The 20208-nt window shown below is 46.4% G+C and overlaps 1 protein-coding gene across 2 annotated transcripts in view; it reads right to left on the bottom strand.

The window, feature by feature from the left end:
- Positions 1-344: 344 nt before the first annotated feature.
- MATN4 (matrilin 4) overlaps positions 345-20208 on the bottom strand; it is a 40704-nt gene continuing 20840 nt past the window's right edge. The window contains exons 2-11 of one of the 2 annotated variants that reach the window (XM_083510835.1): positions 14692-14813; positions 13617-14189; positions 12812-12934; positions 11136-11258; positions 10551-10673; positions 9743-9865; positions 7802-8215; positions 4296-4448; positions 3355-3459; positions 345-1402 (exon numbers count right to left, since the gene is read on the bottom strand). In XM_083510835.1, coding sequence (XP_083366961.1) covers positions 1347-1402; positions 3355-3459; positions 4296-4448; positions 7802-8215; positions 9743-9865; positions 10551-10673; positions 11136-11258; positions 12812-12934; positions 13617-14189; positions 14692-14767 — 1869 coding nt within the window. In that variant the 5' untranslated portion in view covers positions 14768-14813 and the 3' untranslated portion in view covers positions 345-1346. The remainder of the gene's footprint in view (positions 1403-3354; positions 3460-4295; positions 4449-7801; positions 8216-9742; positions 9866-10550; positions 10674-11135; positions 11259-12811; positions 12935-13616; positions 14190-14691; positions 14814-20208) is intronic. The other variant, XM_083510834.1, reaches the window with a different exon arrangement.

Genomic DNA, 20208 nt, shown 5'->3' on the forward strand with positions numbered 1-20208 from the left:
TTAACCCGAGGTACCATTTCTGGGTTAGCGGAATCTGTAACCTGAAGCGTATGTAACCTGAAATGTATGTAACCCAAGGTACCACTGTATTCACTTTACTGCCAAGTTTGCACAACTGGTGAGATAAGGATTGAGCAAAAGCAGTTAAGAGGGTAAATGGGGAATCGTGACTTAGCAAGAGGCTAAAGGACATCATCCATCAGCTATTGCAATAGAATTTAGACTGATGTGAGTTGGAATCTAGCAAAATCTGGAAGATCTCATGTCCCCCTTTCCCTTGCTGTAGGTACCCGCTTGCTTATTATTTTCCAAGGGTCCACACTTGAAAAGACAACAGAAGCCAATTAGAAATCTTCAGCAAGTTTATTGGGTCTGTTTATTAAAAATTTACATATAAAAAAGATTGTTTAAAAATAAGACTACCCTGCCCTGCTTTTCAGAAAGAAAGATATATATATATATATATATATATATATATATATATATATATATACACACACACACACATATATTTATATATATAACTTTTTTTTAAAAAAAACCTTTCTTTTTTTTAAAAGAGGAGGGAAAACAACAAATTCTCCATCAATACTCTCAAAGTCAAGTTGTGGAGTGGGAGCAGAGAATTCCAATCAGAGATGCCCCAGTTTGGTGGGGGGGTGGGGTTGGAGCATCTTATTCTAACTTACATATTTTAAAATAATATTTCCTTTTTTTTTTTTGAAAAGCAGGTATTTGTGTGCAACTGAAGCAGAAAGCTGTAGACAAAGGAGCTGCTGGTGCTGCTTTTCACAGTGGAGGATAACAAGGGAGAAAACAGCATGGTCTTCAGCTTGGAAATGTGAGAAGCTGCCAATGTCTCTCCCTCCATAAGCAAGCCTTTTTTAAAAAAATAAAAATGAAAATGAAATTTAGCAAGGAAGGGGATTTCTTTTTTCAACCAGGCATATTGATGTCTGAGGCTCTTGAGTGCTCCGCAAAGCCCCAAGAAAGACTTTATTGGCTGCCAAGTAACCCCGGTCGCTCTTGAAGATAATGTCTGCTTCACTTCCTGCATCTTCTCTGAACCATCCACCTGTTGCAGCTCAACCAGTTTCGACAAATGGCTCAGCCCAACCATCCATTTCAAGCCAAGGGAGGGAAAGTGTTCCAACATAGGGTTTCTTTGTTTTTTAAAAAAGTTTTTTTTATTTTTCTTTTTTTTATCTAGGCAAGTAGGGAGCAGTTTCAGCTTCCCCCTCAGGCTCGTGTTATAGGAAAACCAACAACCATTTACAACAGGAACGCCAACGATGAGTTAACAGGATGTGTCTGCGCCCATAAGGTGAGGTGTCTCTCAGCCCCGATCATTTTCTGCCAACCTGGTTTTCCAGCTGGTCAATTCTGGCAGTCATCTGAGCAAGTGGTTGCATTAAGGAAAGCAGCACATGCAAGATTGTGCAAACGGTCATTCACAACTTAAGGCAGGGGCAACTAACCCCCCAGTTTGGTGCCTGATACACACACACACACACACACTGCCAACAATTTTTTTCCTGTCTCCCAATTATTATTTATTTATTTGCCGCCTGCATTTCTACCTGACCTTTTTCTCCAAGGAAGGAACTCTCCAGGTGGCTTAGTGTCAGGGGCTGGACTGATGAGGAATGGTGGGGACCTCCCCGAGAACAGGAGGATAGTATAGATTTAGAACAGTGGTTTGCAGAAGGACATAGTTCAGAGTCTGCAGAGGGCAGAAGCTGGGAAATGCTGGAAGAGGAACAGCAGGAAGAAGAAGCACCAGGGGAGAGACAGATGACAGTGTCCTTGGAAAGCATTCCTGACCCCCCCCCTCCCAGGATCAGGCGTGCATTGCGGGTAGCAGAACAGAGAGCTCAGAGGCAGAAAGATCAGATTAACTGATGCAGGGGTGACGTAGAATAGGAAAGACGTAGGAGGGTGGGACTTTACTTGGAGCAATCCCATTATTTAGGGAAGACTACATTCCTTCGTCACTCTCTGTGAATTATTGAATAAATTGCTTGGTTAGCACTTGAAGCAGAGAAACGATAAAAGTTATAACCAAGCAATTTATTCAATAATTCACAGAGAGTGACGAAGGAATGTGGTGACACCCTGACACTTACATGGTTATCTCACCCTCCTCATTTAATCCCCACAACCTCCCTGTGAGGCAGGTTAGGCTGAAAGGAAGCAAGCCTGAACCAAAGTCACCCAGTGAGCTTCATGGCCAAGTGGGGATTTGAACACTGGTTAGACACAGAGTGCTGATGGGTATGCAAATCCCCCCTTCTCTCTGGGTAATCAGCTAATTATATGATGAATGGAGAGGCACAACCCCCCTCCCCTCCCTTTCTCAGCTCAGCTCAGTGGCGTAGCGTGGGGGGTACAGGGGGGGCCGGCGGCACCGGGCGCAACATCTGGGGGTTAGGGTTAGGGGGCGCAAATCCACGGGTTAGGGGACGCAAATTACTTGCCTTGCCCCGGGTGCTGACAACCCACGCTACGCCACTGGCTCAGCTAAAGAATGGGGTCCGTGTACCTGTGTACATATGCCTGCCTGAGTGTGCATGCAGGCGTGTGAAAGTGTGCCCATGAGTGTGGCATGGCCACACCCACCACTGACATGTGAACCCTGCAGGGGCTTTTTCCCTTCACGGTAGAGTCTTCGCCGTTTCAGGCAGCTGGCTTTGGGATAAACCCTGAAGACAATTCAAAATCTCATTAGGATAGCGTGCAGAAATGCATTACCTTGTGGAAAACTCCTTGCAAAAAAAAAAAAGGGGGTCTATATTGGAAGAAATGCACACAGAAATGCTGGCAAATTTTTGTGCCTTTTTAAAAAAAGAATCCACAAAACGATGCAAAAATGCGGAAACCTGAATTTAAGGTTATAAAAATGAGAAAAGTGAAAGTAACAGATTCACTCATCCCTAGTTCCACCCCAAGAGCACGATTTTAGCCTAACATCATCAGAATGAGTGACAATGACTTGCATAGGCCATCAGGTAAGCTTCATTGTTGAATGGGGCTTTGGCCTTGGCTTTCCTCACACCCAAACTCATCCATTCTAGCTGCTGGACCACATTCCCACCCCTGAAGTTATTGCTTGTCACAAAGGCGGCATCAAGAGCACTGAACTCCAGCAGACACTTTGCACATAAGCTCTGTTGCGCCTGCTGAGCACTTCCCCCAAGACTCTGCCCTTTTAGGTACAATTTGCCCTCTGGAACCCTGGAGAATGGGATGCTTAAAATGAGAATCTAAATCCTTCCAAGAAAGGGGGGGAAAGGCAACATAACAAATGTTCCTGCCCGCTTTCACTTTTCGTGAAGGTTATACCAAAAAGGATATTTTTATCAGTGAGGTCTTCCAGGATTGCAAGACTGTTTGTCTGGAACTGAACCAGGGCCTCACATTCACACGGGTTGCGGAATTCAGTTTCTCCCTTGCCTTCCTCTGAAATAACATAAAATATATTAGAAACATATTCAGTTTAGCACTATCGACACTTAATAGCACCAGAGGCTCCTGATTCCATAAAAAACCTTTGATCTGATGTGACCATCACCTTGCCACTGACTCCTGCACTCTGGGCTAAGTTGGTTAAGTGAAGGCAACCAAAATGTGAAATGCAGTTAGCTTTCTGTGATAAAAAATTGCCCAAAGGCTGCAATGAAGAACTGAAAGGGGTCAGGGGAACAATTCTCAAATTTCCACAGGCTCCTGTTGTGACCTTAATTGACATAGTGCATACGATATATGCAATGCTCTAACTTTCTGATAGGGAAAAGCCTTATTTATATTTATTATTATTGAAAGTCTACCCCTTACCATCTCCAAGTCTCTGTGCTATGAGACTTATTCACACATGCACTGAACAGATATATAAGCTGCCTCTGCAGGTGTAGAATTGTTAATGTGACCAAGTGTGCGCTTGTTGATTTGTACAGCTCAATTGTTGTGCTCAATTGTTGTGCGCATGGCCACACAGATTCCACACCTGTGGAGCACCACAAGTGAAGAACTGCACCGCAGCTCAACTACTAGACCTGTTCACACAATACACACTGAACACAGGTTCAGAATGTCTCTACACAGCTTCCCCCTTACTTTTAGGGGGATACTAAATTTAGCGTTAAATGACCTGGAAAGTGATGTAATGTGAGGCAAGACACAGAATCATATGCAGAATGACCTATTTGCTTACAGGATTTACTGGAACATGGCATTCAAATATCTGACGGTAGAAGCATAGCGGTAAAGGTTGTTGCCTAGATTCCGCCATCGCTTACCAGGACAGATGTTGACTTTGAGATTGTCCACAATGTTCGTCATGGTGTTGAAATCTGCAGAGTATGAGAAGTGCTGATCTACTGGCTCAGAAGCAATCGCTCTCAGTTCCTCTTCAACAGCTTTGCCGACTCCGACCGCAAACATGGTAATTCCTGCAGAACCGGCAACATGTATAGGATACAAGGGTTTCAGTTTTTGGGAACTCAGGCAATTTGTCTGAATCTCAATAGCCAGTGCTATGGGATGCCATTCATACACAGTGCATGAAGAGAGAACCAATCGTTTCTGAGATTGAGGGAGGAGTTCCAGAGCTGGGGTACCACCACCAAGAAGGCTCTCCTTTGAATAGCAAGCCTAGGCTGATGATGCAGCCATGAGAGCCTTTCTGACCAGTCTTCATAGTTGGTGAGGTCTGCATGGAAGTAGGTCTCTCAGGTATTAGTAGTCACTATTATTATCACTATAATTTGTGGATTTCTATACTGCTTAATGCCAAACTAGGCTTCTACACAGTTTAGAAGCACAGAAACCAAAGGCTCAAACATTAAAACGCAAAGATCCATAATTAAAATACACAATAAAACCATCCCATTAAAATATGAACATCCATCACTGAAATATGCAATAAAACAATTCCATTAAAGCAACACAGCAATTAAAACAGGAGACTCAGGTCAAGAGACCAAGGGGATGACTGGGCAATGAGGTGCATCATCGATAGCTGGTGGAAAGTCAATACAGATGAGGCCTCTCTTGTTTCCGTAGGACATGTGTTCTATAACACCAGTGCTACCAGTAAACAAGCCTGCCTCCGCATCACCACAAGCTGGTCATAATTAGGATGGGGCAAATAATAACCCCCTTCCCCTTCTTCTCCCAGAGTAGTTTTAACCTCAGGTCTTGCGCCAACCACAGAGCGCTCTTCCAAAACTTCTGCCCACAACGTGAGGGAAGGGTTCATGACAGAAAACAACCGAAGTGGGAGAGAATCATGGGAGTTCTATGAGACTGGGTCAATAGTTGGGTCCAGATTAGGAGCCCTTGAGGTCCCAGGATACAAAATGGCTGATCCCTGTCACAGTGGCGTAGCGTGGGGGGTGCAAGGGGTGCCGGCCGCACCGGGCGCAACATCTGGGGGGGCGCACTCGCCACCTCCAGAGTCGCCGAAGAGCCTCGGGGCTCAGCTCCTTTGGGAGGAGGGGTCGGGCTGGGTGACCAGGGGGAGTAGCAGGCGCTAGCAAGGAGGTCCGGAGCCGGAGCCTGGCCAGGATCGGGCGCGGGATGGGGCGCAAGAGGGAGGGGAGAGTCGAGCCTGTCCGCCCCGCGAGGACTGCTGCGAAGAGGCAGGAGGGAGAGGAGGCCCCTTGGGAGGAGCGGGCAGGTGCTGGGGCGGCAGTGCCGGGCGGGGGCCGAGGGGTGGGCACCCCCCTGCGCGGGCATCGCCTCGCCGCCGCCGCGGGCTTGGCTGGGTGACCGGCCGAGGGGAAGCGCCAAACAAGGCCAGGATCCAGGCCCCCGCTCTCCTTATTTGGCGCCCATTTCCGGCTCCCGGGTGGCCTCCTCCCACCCGCTCTCGCTACCAGTGGAAAGAGAGACGGAGGAGCAGCGGAACCCGCAGCCTTTGCAGGCGCTGCCGGCCGGGAGAGGGGAGCGCGGAGGAGCCCTGCGGGGCCTGGGCCCGGCCAGCCGAGGGATCTTGTGGCGAGGAAGGAGCCCAGTCTGCGCCCTCCTTCCCCACAGAGCTGCAGAGGGAAATCAAGGTTCTCCTGCTAGTTTCTCTTCTTCTCTCCCCCCCCCCACTGCGTTACAACCGTGCCCCCCCCCTCGGTGCACATAGCACGATTGCAATCTCTCTCTCACCCCCCCCCAAGTTAAACTAATGGAGCAAGCCAGCGCCAAAGATTTGTAGAACTGTGAATACCCGGCCCAGGCAGCAGCAAGAAGCTGGCAGCGGCGGCAGGTTAGGGGTTAGGGGCGCAAATTACTTGCCTTGCCCCGGGTTAGGGGGCGCAAATTACTTGCCTTGCCCCGGGTGCTGACAACCCACGCTACGCCGCTGCCCTGTCATGCAGGCAATGAAGTGGGATATCATGCAAGAAGAGAGAGTTATAGACAGGAGAACACGGGATTAAATAATACTGTGTGTTCAATTTTATCTGCCCTGCTCTGTCCCATCATGATCGTGCTCTTATCCACCTATGGGGAAAGAACAAGTCTTGAAAATCTGGAACCAGATGACTGAAAAACAGAAGAAGACACAACTTTCAATGAGAAGTAAGCTGCAGCTTCCAGGCATAACATTGGCAAAGGATGAAAACTTATTTTTCCTCCATTTCTTGTTCTGGGTTTAAGCTGCCTGTCCTCTTCTGGCCAGGGATAAGAAAGGCCGCTGTACCATCCCTTTTCCTCATCTCTTAAGAGTTCAGCAACTGACTAGAAAGAAGCATAACCACCTCAATTTTTCTAGGCCCTGTAATTTGACACTCCTCTGCATTTTCCTTTTGGCAATAACAGGAGGAAACGAGAGAATTCGCTAATTAGCCACAAATTCCTGACACTGCCCAGAAACACAGAGGCAAAACAAACTGGCTGGAATGCTCCAGCAAACCTCTGGCCGCCCTGGTGCCAAGAGCAAAGGAGTTATTTGGCTCAAACTCTTAGAATGCAGGCATTGCCATCCCAGACAGTCTGCCTACAGAGTGGCTCAGCCCCTGTCTGCACTACAGCTTTCAAACCAGTTTAAAATAAATAAGCATTCCCTCTCCCCATGAGATCCTGAGAACTGTAGTTCTGTGATGAAGGGGTCTCTAGCAGAATCCTCAGCAAGCCCAACTGGCTACAATTCCCAGCATCCTTTCAGGGAAACCATGGCAGCTCATGAAAGAAACCGATTAGAATTTGTAGGTGCTGGAAGGATAGAGAAGGGAGCATCTCTTGGTGGTACATCATGTCTGCATGCAGAAACTCCAGGTTCAATCCCTAGCACACGAGTCAGGAATCTTTTCCTGCCAACTGGATGGATCCCACACTCCTCTACCCTTGATGGACTATGTTGCCACATGGGAGAGGGGCTGCCCATCTGTCAATCACCGGGCTTCACAAGGACATCAGGTGACAACGTCTAAGGGGCTAGCTGGGGGGGGGGGGAATATTATCTCCAGCAGCTTCAAAATTTCCAGAAATCTTACATCTCTCCTGGCACTGGCTTTCCAGGGTTCCTTTCAGACAGCCCTATCTGGAGATAAAGGAGACTGAACCTGGGACCTTCTGCATGCAAAGCAGGTGTCTTACCACTGAGACACAGCGGCAATTCATAGCCCAACCTCTATGGTCAGAACATACCTAGAGAAAAGAGTTGTATGGCAAAATGCATACAGTTAGAGATCAAGTGCTTTACTGATTGGAGAAATTCAGAAGCAACCTCCTTTCAGCTCCTCACCCATGAATAAAAGCTCCGCAATACCTATAGACAGATCCCAATTACACATCCCTGCTGCACCCTCACCTGACTCCTTTGCTCTTCTCGCCCACTCGGAGATGTCGTCTTGAGAACGGCCGTCAGTGAAGACCAGGCCTACTCTGGGCACATTCTGGGAAAGGGGCCGGGCCCCTTCCGCCTCCGAGAAGCTGTGCTCCAGCATGTGCTTGAGGGCCAGGCCTGTCATGGTGCCCTTCTCCATGTACTGCACTCTTTGCACCGCTTTCTTGACATCAGCCACTGTCGTGTACTTGTTGAGAGGGAACTCCGTGCGCACTCGGCTCGAGTACTGGACCAGCCCCACGCGCGTGCCGTGAGGGGACACGTCCAGGAAGTCCACAATCTGGTTCACAAACTGCTTCACCAGCTCGAAGTTCTGAGGCCGGACGCTCTTGGAGCCATCGATCACCAGCACCAAGTCGATGTGCCCAGCTTTACACTCTATAGCCCAAGGAAAAAAGGGGAGGCGAAGGGAGACGAGCGTTAGCCTTGTCTTCTGAAATAGCAGCAAAGTGTGATATATGATGGATATTGGGCCATCACCCTCGAGTTGCTGAAAAGTCCAGAACTGGGCACCTCTAAGCTGTGAGGATCCCAGCTTCACACAGTTGGAGAATTCCCTCAAAATCCTGTAGCTCTTTTGCCACACTTTACAAGACCTTTGGAAACCCAATCCCAGTACTGTTTCTAGACAACTACAATGTACCTCTCACACACATGATTTTCAGTAGGCAATCTCTTGTTCCTTGCCTCTTGCATCACCAGCATTCTGGTTCCTCAGCAAATCACACAGACAAACTGTGGGTCAACAGTGCCCTCTTGCTACCAACTGACACCACAGCCTAATTAGGACATGCAAATCCCTTTGTAAGATTGGGTTACAACCTGACATCCCAGATATTGTTATTATAATTATTACTCCTTTTAAAGTTACTTTTAACAACATCATTAAAAAAAACTTGAAAATGAACATGAAGCAAATTTCATAAAAATACAACACTGTTCGTCTCTACATTTTATCCAATGTTTTTCAGTAAGAGATTATGGTAAGCACAACTTTAGAAAGTTAAAGCCAACCTGAGGTTCCGGAAGGTAGCAGTTCTCTTGGCAGAACTGTACGAAAGGAGACCAGCTCCCCCGGAATTTGTTCCTATAATCATCAGGTACTCTTGCTCTTAGATAAGATGTTAATTTCGTCTTTATAGCAAAATGCTAAACTTTGATAAACTGCTCTTTCCAACGAGGGAGTACTATGTCTTTTCATCTCTGGGCAAATAATTTTTGTGCCGCTGTTAAAATATGAGAAGCAAGTACTGTGTGTTCCGTCTATATAGGAAGTGGTTGGTGTGTGTGTGTGTGTGTGTGTGTGTGTGTGTGTGTGTGTGAGAGAGAGAGAGAGAGAGAGAGAGAGAGAGAGAGAGAGAGAGAGAATATACAACAGTACCAATGCAAGAACTAGTGGTACATCATGATTCAGGATTCTGCTTAGTATTTTACTGATCTCACTATTCTGAACACCTCGTATTAACTTCTTTTATTTAATCTTTTGCTTCCTGTCACATATTTTTGCAAACAATACACAAACTCCTCTGTTGTAGCCTTAGATCCCATGATACAGGAGGCATTCTGTCTTCTCTGAGGCCATTGCTACCCAACTTGGCAAATCCAGTCTAATAACACACAGCAACCAATGCATCCCTCAGCTCCTCCTAACCAATCATACATTTCTGTTATGTGCCAACTGGGACACTTTTTGTTGTATTTTCAAAAGCAGAAACAGTATCTCTGAATGTGTGTCCATCTAAGAGATATCAGGAATAGTGATCAGTCAGGATCAAGACATTGCCTGCCATCTATTTGAAATACTCTGTGTCATGTGAGATGTCAAGGCTAGGAATCTGTTTCAGGTATCAAAGAGGAGCCATGCATGAAGAACATTCCATACCAAGGAAAACCCCTAATACTCACTGTTGCATGTCTTCTTGTCTGCCTGGAGCTGCTGACCCTCTGGGCAAAGACAGTGGTAAGAGCCTGCAGTGCTGACGCACTTAAATTCACATCCATGCTCTACGCTATTGCAGAGGTCGCTGGCTGAAACACAAATCATGGGGATAATTTCATCAAGCTACGGAGTTCAGCATGTTGCACCAGGCGGAGAACCATTAGGACTATATGGTGAAGAAACTATAAACTATGTTTTCTGCTGCTCTGGTGGGGAGGACCCAAACCAACGGAATCAAATGACAAGAAAGGCAATTCCAACTAAATATTAGGATTTACTTTCTGACAGTAAAAGCTGTTCAAAAGGGGAATAGGCCAGCATGGAAGGTGGTTGACTCTCCTTCATTGGAGGTTTTTTAACCGGCTGGATGGATTCTTTGGTTGTAATTCCTCCATTGCAGGGGCTGGACTAAATGGCCCTTGTGGTCCCTTCCAATTCCACAATTCTGTGGTTCTAAGGCAAATTAGAAAGGCAATATTGCCCTTGGTTATGTTGATCACCAGGATTCTCCAGCACTCTAAGGAACATGTTTTATACTGAAGTCACAGCCCATAAATCCAGTGCATCACAGTCCCTTCCACCGACTCTATGGGTGTCTTCTTTTGAGACATCCCAACTCATTTTCAAAACAGTCATTTGGCAAACCTAGTAATGAATCATAGCCAGATGTTGCACTCTATGTTCTAGCTCACTTGTTTGCTTTTCTTTTTTGCTCCCCCCTCCACACCAATGCATATGGTGTTCTCCGCCACAGCCACACAATGCAACACTTACCCTGGCATGACTTGCCATCAGCCTGCAGGGTGTAACCATCGCGGCAGCGACAATAGTACCCGTTGAGGATATTCACACAATCATGCTGGCAGCTGTGGTTGCCAAAGTTGCAGAAATTGATCACTGGAAGAAATAGAGGGGGGTGGGGAATGATTTTGAGGTGATCAGGACCCATTGCTCTTCCCTCCAGCAAAATGCCTCCATTCCTCCGAGATCCCAGTTCCCATTTTATAGCTACCAACCCACCACCCCTTCCCCAATATTATGGAATACAGAGGCAGAAAAGGGCAGCCAAAATTAACAGGGGGCTGGAGAAACTCCCCTATCAGGAATGACCACAATGACGGGGGCTTTTTCATTCAGAGAAAAAGAGAGTAAGAGGTGACGTGATCTATCATGATGGCAATATACTAGTTCCATGCCTCTTGATACCAGTTGCTGGGGGGTGACAGTGGGGAGCGTCCTGCCTGTGGGCTTCGCAGGGGAACCTGATCAGCCACTGTGTGAAAGAAGATCCAGATCTAGAGAGGTTTCTTATCTGATCCAGCAGGACTCGTCTTACACCCTTAGATGGAGATTACTCACTGCTACATGTCTTCTTGTCTTGGTTGAGCTGATAGCCTGTCCGGCAGCGGCAAGTGTAGGAGCCGAGAGAGCTGACGCATTGATGCTCACAGCCGTGTCTCCCATCAGCACAGGCATCAATGACTGCAGAGGTTTAAAAAAAAGGACACGTTATGGACTGGGCAAACAAAAGCCATAGGTAAGGCTTGTCCACTCTTGCATACTTGGGCACTGGGACTGCTATCAGAGGATATCAGGTACAGCGACTCATGTTGACAAGAAGCTAGGGGGTAGGCAGATCCTGTTGGTTTTTGGCTTCTCATTTTTCCAGTTCAGTCTTCCACATTTCTTCTTCGTTTTGCAATTCATTTATTTTTGAAGTCTTTGTGAAAATTCATCAGCATTTTTGTTAGGATTTCTCCTAATACAGTGGAACCTCGGGTTGCGGACGTGATCCATGATGGATGCATGCACACGAAAGCTCATACCAAGAACTAACTTAGTTGGTCTTTAAGGTGCTACTGGAAGGAATTTTTTATTTTGACTATGGCAGACCAACACGGCTACCTATCTGTAACATTTATACGTTGTTTTGGAAACTGCAGATTAGGCAGGTTCCTCCTTAAATGTTAACTGAACCCAGTTTCTCTCCCATCCTTATAAGAGGTCACAGGCACAGGCACATTGTCACTTTCACAGAATCACAAAATTGTAGAGTGGGATGGGAACCCAAGTGTCATCAGGAATCTTTAACCTTTTCAGACTCAGGACCCACTTTTAACCAAAACATGCATTTGGGAAAACACTTCTTAGTCTTTTACCATATATTTGCATGTTGGTAGTGCTGCTGTTGCAACCCGCCTGGGACCAGTCAGTGATCCATGAGGGTCCCGACCCACCAACTGAAGTCTAGTGATCTAGCATCACAACCTGCAATGCAGGTATCACAGCTGTTTCTCTGGGATCCAAGTCTGGAATCCAAGCCTTGTGAGGAACAGTTGAGGGAGGGATGTGTAGCCTGGAGAAGACTGAGAGTGGTATGATAGCCATCTTCAAATATCTCAAGGGCTGTTGCATGCAAGATAAGAGCAAGCTTGTTTTCTGCTGCTCCAGGGACACGATCCAGATCAATGGATTCAAGTTACAAGAAAGGAGGCTCCAACTAAACATGAGGAAGAACTTCCTGACAGTAAGAACTGTTCTACTGTCCACCTTAGAAGGTGGTGAACTTTCCTTCACTGGAGGTTTTTAAACAGAGCTTGGATGGTCATCTGTCAAAGATTCTTTAGCTGTGATTCCAGTATTTCAGGAGGTTGGATTAGATGACCCTTGGGATCCGCTCCACCTCTACAATTCTATTATCTATGTAGAATCTATTATCTACAGATCCATTTCTGAGTCTCCTTCCCACCCAGCACTGCTTGTTTTACAAGGGATTCTTACACAGAATAAACAGTGTCGGCTAATGAACACCACATTTTTTCCATATCGGCACATGTTCAGCATGCATCCACATTATGCAGATGGTTCATTGTAGAACCTTATTACTCGTTGGCAGATCAGCAATGACACGGTTGCAAAATAAAATTCATCCATTGTGCAAGTTGCATTGTAATCTAGGCTTAGGAACTGGGAGAACTGCTGTCCATCTCATCAGCCCTAATAACTGTCTGACTGAACGTACTGATCTTACTTACTGGAGCACGTCTTTCCATCAGCATTGAGCTTGTATCCTGGGTTACACTGACAATAGAAGGAGCCTGGGACACTGACACAAGTGTGCTGGCAGCCATGATCCAGTTCTGTACACATATCAACACCTGGAAGATGAAAGATGGCACAAGGTAAATAAGGGTTCGCCCACTTACATTACACATGAGAACGGCTATACCAGGGTGAAGACAGTGTAATGTTTTTAGTTAGTGGGGCCAATTTGGAAGTTTGGAAGCGTATCTCTCTCTGGGCTAAACACTGCATTGTGGGTGAGGGATGGTATTACAGGCTGGTAGCAGAAGCTGGCTGTGCAGAACACTGATTGGTTGGTGCCTGTGACGCAGCCAGTTTTGTCTCTCACTCCCTTGTACATGCAGCAATCCCCAGAGCATTATGTACACTTCAACATGTTTTAAAAACTTAATAAGAAAATGGATGAAGGGATAAACCCTCGCAATTGCTTTAAATTCACATTTATAAAAGGGGCAGGCAGATTGTCCAAAACTCGCAGAGAGCGGCCAAGACTGATGGACAAACCAGCATTTGATAAACTGTGAATCAATTCACGGGCTCACATCCACCCAATCTCCACCTCCATTACAGGTTGCAGGCAACACAAGAAGCAAGAACGCATGAACAACGCTTGAGCTATCTTCTATCCTGGTAACCTCAAAGGGGGAACATGCCACCTTTCCCCTCATGTTCTGATCTCTCACTGAATCACTTTTGAATGTCAACAATGGCCACGGGAGGTGGCTTGACTGTCCTGCCACTGCCGCCATCACTCACCACATAGCTTGTCCTGGAATTGCTTGCCGAACTGTTGGATGAGGTCAAAGGACTCCACCAAGAACACATGCTCCTCCAGTGGGGGAGAAGCCATGGCCCGGAGGGAGTTCATGTCTGCCCGCTGCACACCCACGGCATAGATTTCAATGCCGGCTGCTCTTGCCTGAGCTGCCACATCCGTCACACGGTCCTGAGGCCGCCCATCAGTGACGATCACTGCCACACGAGGGATTTTCTTGTGCAGCGGCCGTGCCCCCTCCTGGGTGGTAAAGGCCACGTTCATGGCATACTGGATTGCCAGCCCCGTCATGGTGCCTTGAGCCAAGGGGACAATGGCGTTGATGGCCTTCTCCATGTCCGCCCGGGTGAAGAAGGACTTGAGGGAGAAGACGTTCTGGACCTGGCTGGAATACTGGATCACCCCTACCCGGGTGGCATTGGGCCCGATATCCAGGTTGTGAATGATGTCAATCATGAAGCGCCGCATGGTCTCGAACTCAAAGGGGCGGACGCTGCGTGAGCTGTCAATCACAAAGACAATGTCCAGGGGGCCAGTCTTACACTTTGTCGTCCCTGGAGGAGGGAAATAAGAGAGATCTCATTTCACAACTTTCTCTACCAAGGTGGAGAAAACTTCTGGCCCTCCAAGTATTTGTTGGACTCCAGCTCCCATCCTCCCTGACTATTGGCCATGCTGGCTGAGACTGACGGGAGCAACATTTACTATTTACTTATCACATTTGTATGCCACCTTCTTCCTCTAAGGAGTTCTGGGTGGTGTACATGGTTTGCCCCCCTCCTCATTTAATCCCCACGAAAACCCTGTGAGGTAGGTTGGGCTAAGGGGCAGTGACTGGCCCAAGGTCACCCAGTGAGCTCCATGGTCTCTCATGTGTGCATGGCCCAGTATAAATCCAACATCAATGACATGCTGCAGAATACCCCCTCAAAAAACCCAGAAGTTATTATGTTCCTTTCGTGAGAATGAATTCACAGGCTACTCCTTGCTATGCTTAATACAGCTCTGATTCAATTGGTATCTGTTGTCTATATATCTTTTCGACTGGCAGCTTACCTAGGAGTTTCGGTCGGGCTTCCAATGCTGTAAAGGCAAGGAGGAGGAGAGGGGCAATATATAGCAGCTTCATCATTCAGTTTCGAGACTGCAGAATCCCAGGAAGAAGTCTAGAGGATTTTCTGGGGGGAAAGAGAGAACATCCAATGAGATTCTGCAATGTTTCCTTCACTTTTTCTGCACTCTGCGCTGTTTTAGGCTGCAATCCTTACCACGTCTACTCAGAAGTGAATCCTATTCAAGTCAATGGGGCTTGCTCCCAGGTAAGTGGGAGAATAAGGACTGCAGCCCAACTCCCAAATCAGAATTTTGAAGGTAAGCATTCCAACTTGCTATGTGAAATAGTGAACTGTGCAAGTACAAACAACAGCACAATCCTAAGGATGTTTTACTCAGAAGGAAGCCCCATGGAGTTCAGCAGGCCTTACTTCCTGGTGAGTGTGTGCTTAGGATTGAGACCACCACCATCATCTGCTTTTGATCTGTGCTGGGGAAAACAAGCAGACACAGATCCAGTGCCTGGATCCATTTTGGAACACAACGTAAGTCTCCACGTCCTTTCAGCAACTTTGCAAATTTCAGCACGTTGAGCTCCAAGTTACTGAACAAAGTACTCTTAATGCAAGGGCATTTCACCAGCACCAGCACCGCCCCCCAAATTTTGTGGTTTAGTAGTATTGCTGCAGAAATACTGTGTTACAGTTCCACATCCATAAGGCACTGTGAAACGGCAGTCTGCCTTTCAGACCCAGAGCTGTCCTGGCAGCTGGACAAACCTTGTTTCAGCATATAAACCGGGAACAATTTATTGAGGACAGGCACTCTTTTCAGCTTCCTTTGAGCCAAGCATCTTGCTTAGGCTTCTGAAGGGCAGAAGAAGACTACAAAAAGGAAAAGCCCAACTGTCAGCCCTATACTCAAGATGCTATGGAAGGAAGTTACCACCCTTGAGTATCAGAGCCAAACTGCACATAATGTTGGTCACGCACGTAGCTGTGCTCTTAAGTGCGGGGGCTGTTGGTGTTTTGGCAAATAGCTAGCATGGGTTACCTGATCCCTAGTGAGGGGAGTACAGTGATTTAACCCATCCTTTGCACTCCCCTCCCTTAGCTTACATTGTGCGATACCAGGCAGATATGACCCTGGCCAAAGCCATGTGGCTTGCATTTGGCACCAAACTTAAATGGCACTGGGTACAAGCTGGGAGCACACTTTGCCTGCCCCACACCAGATGTCGTATTAACCCTGGCAGGCCTCATTTGGTCCATGGGCTGGTAATCCTTCCCCATGCTGTAAATCAAGCCACAGAGAAACCCAAAGCAAGGAACAGGATCAGCATCAGACCCTTCCGAGAAGAGGAACTTCCAGTGGGAAAAGAAGGGCTAGCAAGGGGAGCAATTTGAGACATACCGAGGTGAGGACAATGCAAGGATGGGCACCATGCCCAGCTTGGCAAGAGTAGATAGGTTATCTGATCTGGAGCAGCAGAAAGCAAATAATGAGCAGAGCTCTGGAGATGAAATGTGACAGAGATAAAAGAGAAATTGGATGGCCCCAGCTCTTTGCTTTCAAGGATACAACTCTACGGATTGTTAAGGTCATGCCCCTGGGCCAAGAATCACACTCTCTCCACCACAGAGGCATAGCTCTCCTGTGATCAAATTCAGGATAAGCTTCTAAGTCTCTTGCTAGATGACCTTGGATGGTTTTCATGGAAGCATATCCAGGGTGCTGCTCTCAATGGACTCACAGACAGCAACCAAGCATTTCAGGCTCTTTTGGGGATAGAAACAGACACATAGCCATTCTAAGGCCCAGTTTGTGGGACCAAGAATGAGCTATGTGCCTGCATGTAGCAGCTGAAATCTACTAGGCTTTACCTACCTAAATTGCAGAGTTGGGAAAGGTTCAGAAAAGGACAACCAAAAGATCAAGGGTTGGAGCTACTCTCCTATGAGGAAAGGTTGTAGCGTTTGGAACTTGGAAGGTTAACTACAGGCATCTGAGAACAAAGTGCTGGAGTAGATGGACCATTGGCCTGATCCAGGAGGCTCTTCTTGTGTTCTTATGTAACTGTTCCGCAGCATGGTGAACAAATTCATTTGGGTTGTTTTATTAGCTCTTCCTGCTAAATAAATTCACCGAAGAATTGTGCAACACAGCATTGTGCAATACTCACGAAACCACAATTCACATAGCAATGGTAGCCGCAGCTTGGGGGGAGAGGATTGCATTTTCAGCAGAAACAACTTTTGATATCTAAGAGCAGGGGGGAATGCAATTTTGCTACAACAGAAGCATCTGGAGAAATGACCCAGATTGCTCCCCACAGAAGCTGCTAATATTTAGGATAACTGCAAACTGTCCCCAAAAGACTACCAAAGTTTAATGACATTATGGAAATAGGGGCTTTGGCCAAAAATCATGGCTGAAATTGCTTGCAAACCCATGAGGTTGGGAAACGGTTTTCCAGCTTTCTAATAAGAGGGATAAGCTTTGAATTCTAAAAAAGAAAAAAAAGATGTGGTGTTTTGATATATCCACCAGGGGCCACTGCAATGCAAAGCAGCTTAGCCTGCTGGTTTCCTTACTGGCTCTAGGGAGGATTTGTGAATGGGGAAAGAAGAGTGACAACCTTGGCAAAAGGCAGTCAAAGGGAGCTTCTGCTTTCCCCCACGAGGAGATAGTTGGGAAGGGAAGGTTTAAAACACTCCTCCTGCTGCAATCTTGAAAACAATTGCACCCCCACTCCCCGTGATGCATTACCATCAAAAGAGTTATGGGCCCCAAATCCTGGAAGGCACCGCAGGCTGAGAGATGGGGTGAAACTAGCTATCCATGCCACCCAAATGTTATTGTTGGCATCCGCCTGTCTCAGAAGGTGAACTGATGGGAATCAGCTGTGCATCAAGGGCAGAGGAGGAGCGGGGAGAGAGAACAAGAGAATGGAGACAGCCCCTTCTGGAAAGGAAAATAATGAAGAAAAGCAAACTTTCTTTGTATTTGCTTGGAATTGAGGGTGTAAGGCCTGGGCAACCTTCCTTCTGCGGATCTGAAACTAGGTCCCATCTGCACTATACATTTAAAGTAGCATCATACCACTTTAAACAGTCATGGCTTCCCCCCAAAGAATCCTGGGATCTGTTGTTTTATTAAGGGTGCTGAAGAGTTGTTAGGAGATACCTCCCTGCCCCCTTTCCCCTCAGTGAGCTACAGTTTCTAGAGTGATTTTACATTTACAATCAATCCCTCTTTCCCCAGGGAACTCTTGTGAACTGTAGCTCCATGAGGGAAAAAAGGGTCTCCTAACAAAGCTGTGGGTTAAACCACAGAGCCTAGGGCTTGCAGATCAGAAGGTCGGCGGTTCGAATCCCCGCGACGGAGTGAGCTCCCGTTGCTCGGTCCCTGCTCCTGCCAACCTAGCAGTTCGAAAGCACATCAAAGTGCAAGTAGATGAATAGGTACCACTCCGGCGGGAAGGTAAACAGCGTTTCCGTGCACTGCTCTGGTTCACCAGAAGCGGCTTAGTCATGCTGGCCACATGACCCGGAAGCTGTACGCTGGCTCCTTCGGCTATTAAAGTGAGATGAGCGCCGCAACCCCAGAGTCGGCTACGATTGGACCTAATGGTCAGGGGTCTCTTTACCTTTACCAACTCTCAGCGCCCTTAACAAACGAAGTTCCCAGGATCCTTTGGAGCGAAGCAAATGCAATGAAGCTGTCCTCTGTGCACTTGCAATGGCAGTTTGAACTGTACACGCCTCACTTTTAATTGCAGCTTTTAGATGGAAAACGCTGGAGCATTTCTCAAGAAACTGCAGAATTGTAGCCTACAGATTGTGGCTAACACCATGTCTTTACAGCTTCCAACACTAGTGATGGGAGCAGACTGAAGCCAAAGTAAATAGTAATGTGTGCGCAGCCTGAGAGAAACCAGAACTAACAAAAAATTGTCCATCCCTACACTGGTCACCTGAAAAGGGGGAGCGATCAGTTCTTTAGACTGCAATCTAAACGTATTTACTGGGATATAAGCATCACTGAGCACAATGGTGCCTTCTCCTGAGTAAATATACATAGATTTGCTCCGCTAATCTTTCTCAATGTTCAAACGCTGCCTGGTCACCAAGAGGTGAATTTTATCCTCCACAGGCAACTAGGCTATTAACTCTGAACAGTGGCCCATTCTACAGATTTTCCCCATCATCCATAAAACAGCATTCAAAATTACCCTTCAAATGACCGCAAGCTAAACAAGATTTTGTTCACTGCTCCTAATCATTTTACACCTTGTCACTTCATGCCATTTCCTCATTTCTAAGAATTTGTATTGAGCACCTACAGTTAATCTAAAGGCTCTCTTTGTACGCATACAATATTCTCTCTTTGCACCAGAAAGCTTTCCTCCTTCATGCGTCTTCAAAGTTTGACACAAATTTGTCTCTGAGCCAAAAAGCAAACCCAAACACCTCCATTCATACAGCTGTCAGTTAAGAAAATTGGCAATTTTTCATTCATTGGGAACTGAATGGTCCCCAAGGGGATGCCAGGTGATCCCGGTTCCTTCTGAGCATCAAAAGATTCTAGTCAAATGGGGTTTAAAATGCAAATATATGCTAAGGAAAACATGCCAAAAAAGCAATTAAGGAAATCACATCTGAACTATTCTAACCAGTAAGACTTTACTCAGGCAAGTCATTTTTGAGAAGGAGAAAAACTGCCTTTGCAAAAAAGAAGAAGATTTTTTGGAAATCTTAAGGTCTTGCAGACACAAAAAGAATCAGACAAGGTTGCTTATATTCATGATCTGGCCCCCTATCCATTAGCGGATCCAGTGACATTTATCAGGACTCTTGAACTACAAGCAGGAAGACTAAAACAGACATTCACAAACCAATCCTACCCATGTTTATTTAAGAATAAGTCTTGTCAGCTAATTAAATACTTAGATTAAATGCTAATTAAATGCTTGGACTGTGTTTTTATTCCTCTATGAATGAAGCTGCAATCCTAAACATCTTATCCCATTCTTCAATAGAGTTTACTTCTAAGTTAGTGTATACAATTGCAATCTTAACCCCACTTACCTGGGAGTAAGTATGTTTGCATTCAATAGGACTCATTTCTGAGTGGACATAGTCAAGATTGTGCTATCTTAGGCTGTGATTCTAAGCAACAGTAGGGCCCTATGCATGTCTGCTCAAAAGTAAGCTCCAGCGACTTATTATTGGGGCTTATTACCATGTAAATTTTTATAAGATTGCAACCTAAGTCCCTTTGAAATCAGTGTGTTGAGTAAGTCTCTATAGAACCAAGAAGTTCACAAAATATATTGTCCAGTAATCAAGAATACTCTAAGTCTACAGTGACTTCTATTATTTAGGTAAAGGTAAAGGACCCCTGACACTTAAGTTCAGTCGCAAACAACTCTGCGGTTGCGGTGCTCATCTTGCTTTACTGGCCGAGGGAGCTGACATTTGTCCGCAGGCAGTTTTTCTGGCTCATGCTCTGGCAAAA

Source organism: Podarcis liolepis, assembly GCF_965112155.1.
Source record: "Podarcis liolepis genome assembly, chromosome: 6".
Lineage (NCBI taxonomy): Eukaryota > Metazoa > Chordata > Lepidosauria > Squamata > Lacertidae > Podarcis > Podarcis liolepis.